This window comes from Rousettus aegyptiacus, unplaced genomic scaffold, assembly GCF_014176215.1.
Source record: "Rousettus aegyptiacus isolate mRouAeg1 unplaced genomic scaffold, mRouAeg1.p scaffold_m13_p_10, whole genome shotgun sequence".
In the NCBI taxonomy this organism is placed as follows: Eukaryota; Metazoa; Chordata; class Mammalia; order Chiroptera; family Pteropodidae; genus Rousettus; species Rousettus aegyptiacus.
Window position 1 is genome coordinate 78,258,798 of NW_023416285.1, and position 13,988 is coordinate 78,272,785.

Sequence of the window (13,988 nt, forward strand, 5' to 3'; positions counted from 1 at the left end):
TTACTTTATATCCTTAGTTATAGGAGTTCTTTTCAGCTAGTCTTCAGGTGGTTGTTCTATAATTCAGCTGTAATTTTGATGTGGTCACGGGAAGAGGCGAGCAGAGCATTTACCTACTCTGCCATCTTGACCAGATGTCCTAGTATAAATGTATTTTCTATGTGCACTCTCACTCACAGTCAGCCCCAAGTCCTAATTGGAACTGCTTTATTTGGGGCCATTTCAGTAGGGCATGTGGAAAACTGCTACCTTCTAAACTAATAGGGCCTAGCAGCTGTGTCTCCTAAAATAAATCCCTGGAGAGACAATGAAATAACATCTGCCATTTCTGAACTTAATGAAGCAAAAATTTTCCATGAGACTATTTCCCATTTTAATAACTAAGTTGATCTTTACACATCCCTTGGGTACACAGTGACTCAATTAATTTTGGTAGGTCAATGCTATAGTACAGTCCTGGGCATTGGTGGCACTTGACATTGTAACAGGCTACTTTTCAAACTAAAGGAACAGGCTATTTTCCAAACTGAAAGAACTTGACATGCAACAACTGGCATCTCAAAAGCCTTTTGTTGCATCCCTCTCCACACAAATGATCAGAGTATTTTTAATCTTATATAGAATGAGTTGCAATATACGACTAATGTTCTTCACATAAATACCAATACTCAAGTATCTCTCATCAATGCATAGGCCATGACTTAGAAACAGCCTGCTCCTGGAGAGAGGACTAGGCTTCACTTAAGTGAGCCCAAACAAGGACACCACCCAACAAGGAGTAGATATCCTGTTGACCCACCAGTAGCTCTTGGCTAGGCCAATAGACAAGGCATAGTTACCTGGTGCCCAAGTGAAATTCCTGGGCATTATCTCTAAGGGATATGACATCTCATTCCAGAAGAGAAGACTGCCAAGCTTTGGCTCACTCAATTTCAACAAATAAAAAGAGATCTAGTAATTAGTTGGGCTCTTTGATTACTTGCATTTTCATTTTACCCAGGTAGAGTCCTTGATGACACCCATTTATGGGGTTACCAGAAATGCTACTTCCTTTCACTAAGGACACAACCAAGAGAATGCCATGAAAGCCCTGTAAGAGACCTCCTTGGCTACTCTTTCCCTAGGCTCTACTAATCTCCATCTGATGTTTTAACTACAGATCTCAGATATATGTTTGCCAATTAGGGGCCATGGCAGAAGGCCACTGCCATGGTCAGAAGCATACCCTGTGTTTTTGTACATATAATTACCTGGAGTCAGCTGAATAGCACATCACTTTGTAGAAACAATTATTCACCTGCTATTGCCTGCTATTGGGCTTTGGGGGATACTGGGTATATGTTCTGTGGTCCTGATATCACCTTAAGACCAGAAATGTTAACCAAAGGATATTAATACTTTTACTCTTTTTTATCTTAGATATTCACACTCTAGTCAAAGTGTAAAACTTCTATAAAATACATACTCGAATACATATTCTTGAACCAAAATAAAGGGATTTTCTAATAAGCTTAATTCAAAATATTTTAAAGTTATCTGACATTTATAAAAATGAAACACAAGGAAATATAAACCAGAAAATAAAAATATTTGGTCACCTAATGTCATTGCAAACACTGCTGTCTGAGTTGTACCTAGTGACTATGAACTCTAAGAATTTCTCTGGCAATGATGGACAGGCTATGGCAGTTAGTTTTTGAGACTCATGTATAAATAAAAACAATGCAGATATATCAGTTTTCCTTTACTAGCAATGTGAAGAGATTTGAGACTTGAGTAGTGTGTCTCCTTATTGGGTGTGTTATGACAGACTCCCTGGTTCTCAGTTCCATGCAGCAATCAGTTTGTTTGAGGACAGCAAGGTGACAGGGAGAAAAAAAAAACACAAACACCTGATATACTCTGCTTCATCTATTGGCTACCATTTGGTATGTGAAGAGTTTGGCCCACCCAATTGAGTTCCCTGCCACTGAAAACATTGTCTAGTTACTCAACAATGGAGTCTTGAAAATAAATATCTTCTGGCCAGGTAGTGAACTTTTGGAGGCTATTGCTCAAGTTCAGAGAAGTAGGTATGAAGCAATTCATATTGCAAATATCTGTTTCAACATCCTGTCCACACAGATGATCAGGATCCGTTTGCAATATTCACAAACCCATCAGTGTGATGGGTTGCAATACACTCTATAATATCCTTCCCCCAGGGCCAGTAGCTGGAAAAAGTCCCATTTTGAGATTGAGCAAAATCTTGTTGATGGCTTCCTCCCGGTTGGCCCAGGGAAGAGTACTACCCAATAAGGACTAAATGCTAAGGTGACCCACATTCATTAACATAGCTGTGTCATTAACATGTACATGGACATTAATGAAATAAGGCAGTTTCAATACACATCCATTAAAACCTTGTACCAAAGTGAAATCCCTGGTAAGGGGAAATATGTCTCATTCTAGAGGAAACAACTACCAAAGGTTTGTCCCTCTTAGTCCAACAATGCAGAAGAGGCCTGGAAATTTGTGGGACTATTCTGCTGCTGGCACTCTCACATTTCCCTCAATGGAATCCCGATTGCAGCCATCTATTAAGTTACCAAAAAGGCCTCTGAATTTGAGTGGATGCTCTGGAGGCTATCCAACAGATCTCCCAGGAGACTTTTCCCCTTGGCCACTCTGATTTGCATGTAAGTTACAGGTCTCAGCGATTTATCTTCACTAAGTGGAGTTCTTTAAAAGAAGGCAGTGAATTAAATTGGTTTCTCAACTCCTAACTTCCTGAAGTTGACTGAAAGGCACACACCATTTGAAAAAAAACTGTCCTATTACTGGCTTTGGGAGATACATGAACACATGACCAAAAATATTAGCCAAAAGTTACAAATACTTTAGTCTTTGTTCTCTAATAATCTTCAGGTATTCATACTTTAAGTCAAAGCATAAGATTTCTATAAAATATGTGCTCAATACACGTTTGTGAACCAAGAAAAAAAATAATCTTCTGATAAGTTTAAAATAATTTAAAGTTACCTATAATAATTATACTTACTATTGAGGATTTCCCCTTTAGAAATTCTTTGTTTCTTTACTTGCAATTGGGTTTTTGACATTGAATCTTGATGCTCAAGCATAGGATTTTCATCTAGTACTTTAACATGAGCTACATAAAGAGAGGCATTTAGTTCAATAAGTGAAAAAATGAATATCGTGAATTCCATCCTATCAAATTATTGACAAATGCACCATAGCATATTCTCTCATTTTAAAAAAGTTATAAGTAAATTAACATATGCTAGATCTGATATAAAAATGATGAGAAGAGTTTTAATGGATGTGTATTGAAATTGCCTTATTTCATTAATGTCCATAAGTTTCAAATATGTTTCAATTTAGTCTATATTTTTCTTACTTTTCTTAATATTTTAAGTTAAAACAGTCATAGAATAAACAATGAAAATGCATATGCATATGTACAAACATATATGAAATTTGCAAAAATTACAGTGAAGTTGTAATTACAAAATATTAAAAACCACATAGGGGGCAAATGTAGAAGATTGGTTCAATAAACTAAGGCATGTGCTATAAACAATGGTATATCAACTGTAGTATACAGTATGATCCAAACAACTGTACCTGCAACTGTAAAAGGAATAAAAAAGATCGCTTCAAACTGACTTGGAGGAATTTCTAGCACTTAAAGTTCAGTAGAATAAAAAATTGATAGGATATCTACCATGTTGTCTTTTAGTAAAAAAAAAAGAAAAAGAAAAAGAAAAGAAAAGAAAAAGAAAAAAGAAAAAAATAGATAATTATCTTTACATAATGAAACACAGAAAAAAAAAAACAGAAAACCAAAAAGTGTGTTACCGAAATCACTGCAGATTGTGCTCACTGACTGCACTCAATGACTATTAGCACTAAGCATGTCCCTGGCACTGATGGACAGACTATGATGCAGTGAATTTTTGAGACTCGTTTTTAATGAAAAAGTATGTAGAGCCCTCAAGACTGTTTTTTCAGTTGCATGAGGAGACCATTTAGATTGGTGTAGTCTGCCTCCATCATTAAGGAGGTAACTTGGAAAACTTAGTGAGGAGCTGTATCACAATAGACCCCCTCTTAAGAGTGCCCTGGCATAGGCCCCTTTTCCTAAGGAAGAAAAGGAAGAGGGGAAGGTAATGATGTGAACATTTTATAGCCTCTCCTTCCTCAGTTCTTTTCTCAGAGTTAGTCCCACCATGATGAGCTTTCTGAAACAGAAAAAAAGTTTTTTGAACCACCCATATAGCCACCTGCAAGATGCCTAATGAATCACTCTGATGGTACTTTGGTTCAACAATGAGAAGCAAGAACAGTAGATGATGAGACTGTTAACCAAACTCAAATTTTGTGTCATTTGAGCTACATTTACTGATTTCTTAGCTCAATTAAACCTTCTTATAAGGTGATGTCGATTGGTTTACAAGACAATACAGATTTTAATTGACACATTTCTGGGGGGGAGGGGAAGTGCTAGAAACGTTTGACCAGTAAACAGTGACCTTAAAATGGTAATCAGATAATCAGATCATCTGGGCTAGATGATCTGGCTAAGTGCTTTCTCAAGGAAATCTCTGGGTCTAGTTACTCAAAAATGGGGTCTCAAGGAGGACATTTATTGACTCTCCAACAAGGAACTCATGGCCAGGTAGTGGTCCATAGGTGACCCAATGTGTAGTTCTTCAAAAGGCCAAATAGTGATGATGTCTATCTAACAGAAGTGCCTTTCCATCTGCACTCCCCAATGAATCCTGAGAGGAATCAGAGACTTCTCAACATAAATAATAATCAGGGTTACACCAAGGTCCCTACATTCCCAGGTAGGATACAAAGATGTATGCCAAGAGCACAGTTCAATGGGGAGATGAGTGAGAACTGCATTTCAGAGCCTTTTAGATACTGGTTCGCATATCCTTATTTCCATAAACACTAATATAAAGATGAAGGAAAAACAGATAACACTCATTGGTTTTAAGTCTGAGCTCACCAAATCCACTTACTCAAATCCAACTGTAGGTGTGTCCCTACAGGCCACTAAAATACTCCAGTGATATGGCTTCTGTTACTAAATATATTATTGATAGAGACATATTTTCTATGTGTACCTCATTGCTTTTAAGTGAGGTACACTTAAGCCCTGACATCCCTAAGCCCTGACACCTTGATGGGAACTGCTGCATCCAGTGGGGCATGTGGAAGACTATAAACCTACAAGACTACCAGTGCCTAGCAATTTTGCCATCCAAAAAAAAAACCTGGGGAGCAAAAGAAATATTGACCTTTATTATGAACGTAATGAAACAAATGTTCTCTATAAAAGTATTTATTCATTCATAAACACTATCAGTCTTTATGTAAGGCCTTGCACACCTAGGAACTCAATTGATTATTACTAGTTCAATGTCATAATATAGCTCTGGACACTGGCTTCACTTGACATTGTGACCATGACGGAGGTTCATTTCCCAAGTGGAGTGAAGTAGGTATGCACCAATTGATATTATAAAAGCTCTTTTCTGGATCCCTTTTCACACAGATAATCAGGATCAGTTTGCCTTACATAGAATGGGTTGCGATACTCCTTTAATGTCCTTCCATGAACCCATGACCTGGAAAAGCCCTGCTCTTAGATGGAGCATTAACCCTCCACTATGTTGATGACATACTTCACTGGACTCAGACAAGAGCATTACCCAGCAAGTACTGGATGTTGTGATGACCTACAAAGTAGCAACACAATTGAGTCATTAAGGTAAACAAGGTAGAAGGACCTAGTACCAAAGTGAATATCTGAGGGCAAAGTGGAAGAGGGTACATTGTACTGCACCCACTATCACCAGCCCTCTTCCTCCGAGCAGATTCTGCATTAATTTTTTGTGCACTCACAGCTTTTTACATGTGTCAAAGTTCAGTCCTCCACCCTCAATGGGGTTTTTGACTAGAAGTGTTTATCTAGGGTGTCACTCAAGCCAGCTGCTTGTCTTGAGATTTCTGGACCTCCTATTGTCATGGCTAGTCTTGGCTCTAGGAATCAACTGAGAGAGATGTCCTTTATCCAAAAGCTACATGTGTAAATCAGTTCCTATTCTTACATTTGCAGTCCTTGTTATCGCTATGCCTTCTGCTGGAGCTAATGTGGTCCCACTGTTTCTAGAACTCTCTATTAAGCATTTTTGAAAAAATGTTTTTATAGATGAAGACTCAGGTTAACCTAGTGGATATAATCTTGGCTACCCACTTCAAGATCAAAGTATTACATGCTATATGCTTATGAGTTGTTAGTGCTAATAAAACAAAAATGCTTTTTATATTGGTATCCTATTTTACTGGGGGCCAATGACTGTATGTTTATTCTGGAAGTAGACTAAAAGATATCCTTTTCTTATAGCATATTAAGTGTTTGTTCAGGTTTGCTTAAAACCTTTCTGTATAAATTGGTACATTAGGTTTTCTGTTGAGGTAGGGCTCTGCAAAGCCTTCTTCTTGTCAAAGTCTTTCTACCAAGATAGTGTTATACTGCTCTAGCTCAGCAGGTATAGGAGACAGCAAACAGCTTTACTGGTCATCTGCCTGCTTTGATTTAATACACTGGCTTAGTACAATGTTTTATAGAACATTATTGACCAGAAAGCATGAATATTCCATCTCTAAAAAGAAGAAAAAACATAGCAATTTAATTCCCAATATGTACTTTATATTATTTTTAAGCAAAAATACAAATTTGTACTGACTTTTCACTTGCTTTACATTCTGGTTTTAAAGGCTGAGCTATAGGCTATGTGTTTTCTATACTGATGAGGCACTTATTAAATACTTTTGTACCATGAGTAAAATTTGAAGTGTTTTGCAAGAAAATAAAAAATAAAATAATTTGAAGTTATCTATAATTATTATACTTACCAGTGAGTTTCTCCTCACCAGAAGTTCTTCGTTTCTTTACTTGCAGTTGGGGTTTTGACGTTGACTCTTGATGCTCTCGCACAGGAATTTCACCTGGTACTTTATTGTGAGCTATATAAAGAGATGCATTTAGTGCACTAATTAGAAAAACAAATCTGTTGTGAAATTCCTAACTTTTAAATTTATGACAAGTCTATAGCATCATTTTTCCACATTACTTAATAAGGAATTAAGTAAATTACCATAATGTAGATCTGACATGAAAATAGCGATGTTTTAATGGCATGCTATAAATTCTCATAAGTAATGTGATAAAGATCTCTATAAACTGACTTAGAAGGGTTTCTAGGAGATAAAAATAAGTGGGGAAATAAAACATGAAAAATGAATAATCTGTATGCTACCTTCTGGTTATAAAGAAGGGAAATTAAAAAAAAATAGAAATAGAAAGACACCTTTAAAACAAGAAACATATAAGAAAACAATATAGTTGGTTACCTACAAGATGAGAATGGAATACTTGGGAAAAAATGATAATATTCTAAGTATGCCTTTTTATTTTTTACTTTTAGAAGTAGGTTCATGTTCCACATATTTCAAAATTTAAAATAAAATCCACAATTATAAGAAACTAAAATTGAAAGAGAACTTAAAGAAATGGATCTACTGAAGAAGCAGTACTAATCCAAGTGATTTATCAATACACAAAATCTTTTCAATAGGTTTATTTTTTAGTGGTACATACTAAGCAACTCTGAAACAATTTCAGAAACATAATATTAGACAAATGAATAAATGTTTTGATATTCAGAGTCAAGTTTAAACCGTGGAAGAAAGGACATGCACACATGAAATGGAGGAAGGCAAGAACAAGTCCTGAGTGGATGGACTGAAATTAAAGGTGGACATGAGAACTCATGATTTCTAAATATGTCTCTGCATGTACATATACATGTATAGGTACACATGTATGTATATGTGTGTTTAAATATGTATATGAATATGTGCATGTATTTCTATATGTGTATATATATATATGTAGGAGTCCAACTCCAGGCCAAAATTCTATTTGCTATTTCAGGCCCGACTATAGACAGGCCCAAAGTCTTGATCTAACAGTTCTCATGGAGAGAAAACTTCTCATCCACACCAAATTTGATGCATATCTAGTAAACTTCAGACACTTAGTCAAGGAATAAGGCCTGTCCATGCCATACTCTTTACGGTCTGCATTCCTATACAAGATATCTCCATCAGAGATCTTGTGAAAGGGGGAAGCGTCAGCTAGCTGACACACTGTACTTTTTAGGTGCCTCTGACTAGACCACTTCCCTAGCGGAACCTAAAGATACTTTTCTCAGTTCCAACTTTGTATCAGGACTTTTACACTCCTAGCGGTCTCATATTAACATCTTCAAGGTTCCTGGATTCATAAAAGGGCAAGAACCTTTTGTTTCAGGCTTTTTTGACTATGAGATAATCTTCCATCAATCCCCACTTCTCATCTGTACTGAAGCATTTGGTCTTTGCCTGGTTCAGTTCTGGAGGGAAAATGGAATATTTGTATAGCTAGAGTCTTTTCCTCTTTATACTCTTGCTTATACTGCTGTAGTAAAGAATAAAACTTAATTGTGGAGACTCGTAAGATGGCAGACTAGGTAAAAACAGGGTTGGCCTCCTCCCAGGTGTGCATTAAAATCACAACCAAATTATAAAATAATTAATGTGAGGAATAACCTGAAATTCAGCTTATCATAATACATTCGTCTGATAATATAGAGAAGGAGACACTTCAAAGCTGATAGGAGGAGCAAAGTTGCGAAATGGGTTGGACCTGCACCTGCAGGTGGTGGCAGAGCATTGGGAGGGAGAATGAGGCTGTAGGGGCTCATCTAAAGGAGAGAGGGGTTCTAGCCCCATACAGGTGCTCCCAGCCCATGGTCCTAGCCCAGGAAAGAGGAGTTCCAAAAACATCTAACTGTAAAAATCAGAGGAATTCTGGCTATCTGGGTGAGATGGAAGAACACTGAAATCCCAGATGCCCCTGTAAAGGGCCCACACAGGCTCCCTCACCTGCGGACACACACTCTGAGTGCCCAAGGAGAAACAGGCTTGGGCAATGCTCATATGGGGAAAGACTGTATTACCTGACACTGGAATGAAGGCTGGACAGGCAGCGCCATTGTGCCTCAGTCAGGACACCCCCCCCCCCCAGAGCAGTCTACAGACAGGTGCCAGCTTGTCTGTGCTGATCCCTCCCCACACATGGCCAATTCTAAAGCTGCAATGGCCTGAGGAGGTCAGACCACCCTACCCAACCCACAGGGGTGGCTTGTCATAAGATGGCTGCCCCTGCAATGTCCCTTTCTGGGGCCACACATTCTGTGCAGCCACAAACTTTGGCTAGTGCAGTGCATGTATTTTGGAGAAATCAATTGTAAGCAGACCACTGCTGCCTGCGTGAGCTGCAGTATCCTATGGGCGGATTCCAGGAGTCCATGGGACAACCTTAGACAGCAGCTAGTCTCACTGCAATCTGTGACTACTGAAAGAATGTGCGGACACAAAAGTTGCAGCAAAACAGGCTGTGTTGGCCTGATCTCATTGCGATCCTGTCACACCCAACCAACAAAATGCCCACAGCCAGTTGACAGGCAGATGCCCCCACCTTGCCCCTTTCTGAGGTGGCTCCGCCCCTTTCTAGGTTGGCTCATTCTGCTCAGGTAACAGACCTCAGCTAGCACAATGAGAAAATTGCAGGGAAAACAGTGACAGGCAGATCACTGCTGACAGCATAAGATGCAATATCGCTTGGGTAGATGGCATGGGTTTGTGGGCTCATCCCAAATAGCAGTAGGTCTTGCAATGATGCGACTATTGTGGGAGACTGTGGTTTTACAACTGGCAGCAAATCAGGTGCTATATAGGCCTGATGGCCCTGTGCTTCACTGAGATGCCTCCCTATCTAACTCACAAGTTACCTGTGGCAAGCCTGCTCCCAGGCAACTCAGTCCCATCTTGTGCTTTCCTTGGAACACAAATTCAAACAGAAAACAACAGCACTCAGTTCATGTGGCCCACACAAGCTTATGCCTCTTGGAGCAGCTTTCGGTGGCAGACCAGCAACCCATGCCCACAAGCTTCAATAATTCTCAAATAGACCTCAGGTGTTTGCAGGCCTGAGATGGGCAGCAACTGGCCTTGCTGAGATCTGAGACTTGTACAGGAAGCCACAGAGACAGCATTGGCATGTAAACTGACACTGCAGTGGTGGGGGAAATCTGCTCAATATAACCAGGTGACTCCTGGGGTCCCTGCACCACCCTTTGCACGTATCGCCCAGAGGCTCTTTCAGTTGTAGTCTTATGGGCAACTGACAGGCAGCCTCAGGCCTTGAGGCCCACTGGTCCTTTAGCTAAACCAGACCAGGCCCAGTACTGGGGGTAACCAGACTATGGCCTAAAGCATTGTCTCTTCCATTTACCTCTATATCTAGCATAGGCACCAACTATCTGTAGATCACTTTATAGCTCTCATCAGGTAGTCCCGAGCAATCAATGCCAATAGCTAACTTTGGCCTACTGGAGAGCCCCCATGAAGGGGCCACAAAACCAACACACCTAGAGGCTGGCACTAGACTAAAACAGAGCAACCTCTGACTAGTCCCATAAGCAGTATACACAAAGGGTGGTCTCAACAAGTATATAAGCCTGCTAGAGCAAATCCCACGCAGTGAGGTCAGCCCCCACACAACAACTAATACCCTGTGGGCATAGCCAGTTCCTACAGTTAGTCAGCCTGAACATTAATACCATCCGCTAATGTACTAACACCAATAAAGGATTAGCTACAACAGAAGATCACACACAAACCATTCAAAGATCACGTCCAAAGCCACCAGCACAGGTGATTAAGGAGAGTATGCCACTGGGCCACACAGGACACCTTCCACATAAGGCCATATGGCCAAAGCTGAGAGATGAAACAAATCTTTCTAACACATAGAAATAAACACAGAGAGGCTAATAAAATGATAAAACAAACATGCCACAAATGAAACAAGAAAATGCCAGAAAGTAAGCTAAATGAAATAGATGCAAGCAACCTACGAGAGACAGAGTTCAAAATAATGGTCATAAGGCCATTGTGCGAGAATGAATGAGCTCAATGAGAACCTCAACAGAGAGATAGTAAGCATTAAAAAAACAAAAACAAAAAGCATAGAGGTAGAAAAAAAATAGCGTAGATGATAGAAGCTCTGTTCATCTCTCTGGGGACCTAATCAAATATGTAGCAGAAACAAGGAGCAAAGAGCAAGAAAAAAATCACCTGGGATCTAGATGAACATATCATACAACCAGAGAGAAATATAAGAATCACCTTGCAACGGCAGAAGGTAGGATAGGGCGAGGACATGAGGTTGCCTGGTCCCAAGCGGTTGAATGGGGCCAAGGCTATGTCAGTGGCAGGTGGCAGCCAGCAGCTGCAGCCACCTCTTAAAGGAGCCATTTCCACAAGTGGACTTCATGGTGACAGACCTGCTCACTGAGCACCACTGCCAGTTGGGCTGCACGCAGGGGGCAGCAGGGACTTACAGGGGCACACTGAGTTATTGGATTGAGGGGCTGAAGCGAGACTCACTCTGTACAGAAGTGCCTGTGGTATCCATTGTTCTTCTGTTGAGCCCTCCCCACTTTCAGTGTGTGGACACACCACCTCCACAGCAGAGAGGTCATCAGACTGGATAACAGAGGCCGTTCTTCCCAGAGGATTCCCTGAAACTCCACTTGCCCCAACTCCCAGCCCCACCCAAGCCAAATTCAGGTATATCCTTGGAGAGTTACGTGCTATTTCCTGAGCAGCACCTAGACTCACACTGGAGGCAGCTGGCCTTGGTTTCTGGAGTGAACTTTTGAGGCAACTGTAAAGATAGCATCTGTGGATTGCTTGCTGAATCTTAACGGGTAGCTCCAGAGGGGCTCCGGCTTGGACTAATTTGACCTGCAGCTGAACCCCTCTCAGGAATATGCCACTGGACACCTACTATACAAATCCACACTAACAAGTCCAGGAGACTTAGGAGCTTTGCTTAGTACATAGAAACAGATACACAAAGGCAGCCAAAATGGGAAGACAAAGAAGCAGAAACCATATGAGAGAACAGAACAGAGATCCAGATATAATGGAGTCAAGTAATCTAACAGATACAGAGTTCAAAACACTGATGATAAAGATACTCAATGAACTTTTGGGAAATTTAGGATTTCAACAAAGAGATAAAAAACATAAAATTTATAAAAGGGAACCAGTCTGAAATAAAGAGCACATTATCTGAGGTGAGAAGTATATTAAATGGAATAAACAAAGTGACTAAAGAAGAGGATCAAATGACCTATATAGAGGATGAAAAAACCAAGGACGCTCAATCAGAGTGGCAAGAAAAAAGAAGCCAAGACTATAATAATAATTTAAGGACCCTATGGGACACTATTAAAGATAAAAATAGCCATGTCATAAGGGTACATGAAGGAAAACATGATGTTAAAGAGCTATTTGAAGAAATAATGATGGAAAACTTCCCTAACCTGGTGAAGGAAATAGACATAAAATCCCAGGAAGCTCAGAGAACCCCCAAAACCAGGAACTCAAAGAACCCCACACCAAGACACATCATAATTAAAAAGCCAAAGGTTGAATACAAAGAGAGAGAATCTTATAATCGGCAAGAGAAAACCAGTTAGTTACCTATAAGGGAGCACTCATAAAACAGTCAGCTGATTTCTCAAAAGAAACTACGCAAGGCAGAAGGGCTTGACACAGAACATTCGACATGATGAAGACCCAGGATCTACAACCAAGTATACTTTATCCAGCAAAGCTATGATTTAGAGTTGAAGGACAGATAAAAAGCTTCCCAGACAAAAATAAGCTAAAGGAATGTGTCACCACCAAGCTACTATTACAGGAAGTGTTGGAGGGACTTCTTTAAGAAGAAAAAACATGTATCAAAAACAGGAATAAAGAATGGCAACAACTACATTCCTATCAATAAGTACTTCAAATGGAAAAGAATTAAGATGGAGGGACTGAATGAATCAGAAAACAAAACTCTTACATATGCTGCCTACAAGAGACTCACTTCAGATTAAAAGACACACAGAGACTAAAAGGAAGAGGATGGAAAAAGATATTACCTTGATAGACCTAGAGTGTATTGTGCTGAATAAAATGGGTTGGATAGAGAAAGGCAAATATCTCATGATTTCACATACATGAGGAATCTAAAGAACAAAATTAATAACAACAACAAAAGCAGAAATAAACTCATAGATACAGAGAATATTTAGAGGACTACATGAAGCGTACCAAAATCTGTAACATAGGAGTAGCAGAAGGAGAGAAGAGAGAGCAAAGGATCGAGGGTCTATTTGAAGAAATAATTACAAAAAAACATCCCTAATCTCGCAAAGAAATTGGACATACAAGTCCAGGATGTACAAAGAGTCCCAAACAAGAGGAATTCAAACAGAACCACCCCAAGATGCATCATAATGCCAAAGGTCAAAGACAGAGAGAATCTTAAAAGCAGCAAGAGAAAAATTGTTACTTACAAGGGTACCCCCATAAGAATATCTGCTGATTTTTCAATGGAAACTTTGCAGTCCAGAAGGGACTGGCAAGAAATATTCAAAGTAATAAAAAACAAAAATCTGTAAACATGAATATTCTACCTAGCAAGGCTTTTGGTTAAAATGAAATGTGAAATAAAGAGCTTCTAGGACAGGGAAAGCTTAAGTAAATCATCACCAACCAGTTAGTATTACAGGAAATGTTAAAGGGGCTTCTGTAAAATAATAATAATAATAATAATGAATTTAAAAACAAATAAATAAATACAAATAATAAAATGGCAATAACTATGTACCTATCAATAATCACTTTAAATGTAAATGGATTAAATGCTTCAATCGAAAGACTTAGGGTAGCTGAATGGATAAGAAAACAAGACCCATGTATATGCTGTCTACAAGAGACCGACTTCAGATCAAACTACA

General features: G+C 39.3%; 1 protein-coding gene across 1 annotated transcript in view; it reads right to left on the reverse strand.

Moving 5' to 3' along the window:
* LOC107511567 (coiled-coil domain-containing protein 7-like) overlaps positions 1–13,988 on the reverse strand; it is a 256,029-nt gene that overhangs the window by 91,868 nt on the left and 150,173 nt on the right. Inside the window, exon 22 of the mRNA XM_036226605.1 lies at positions 6,934–7,044. Coding sequence (XP_036082498.1) covers positions 6,934–7,044 — 111 coding nt within the window. The remainder of the gene's footprint in view (positions 1–6,933; positions 7,045–13,988) is intronic.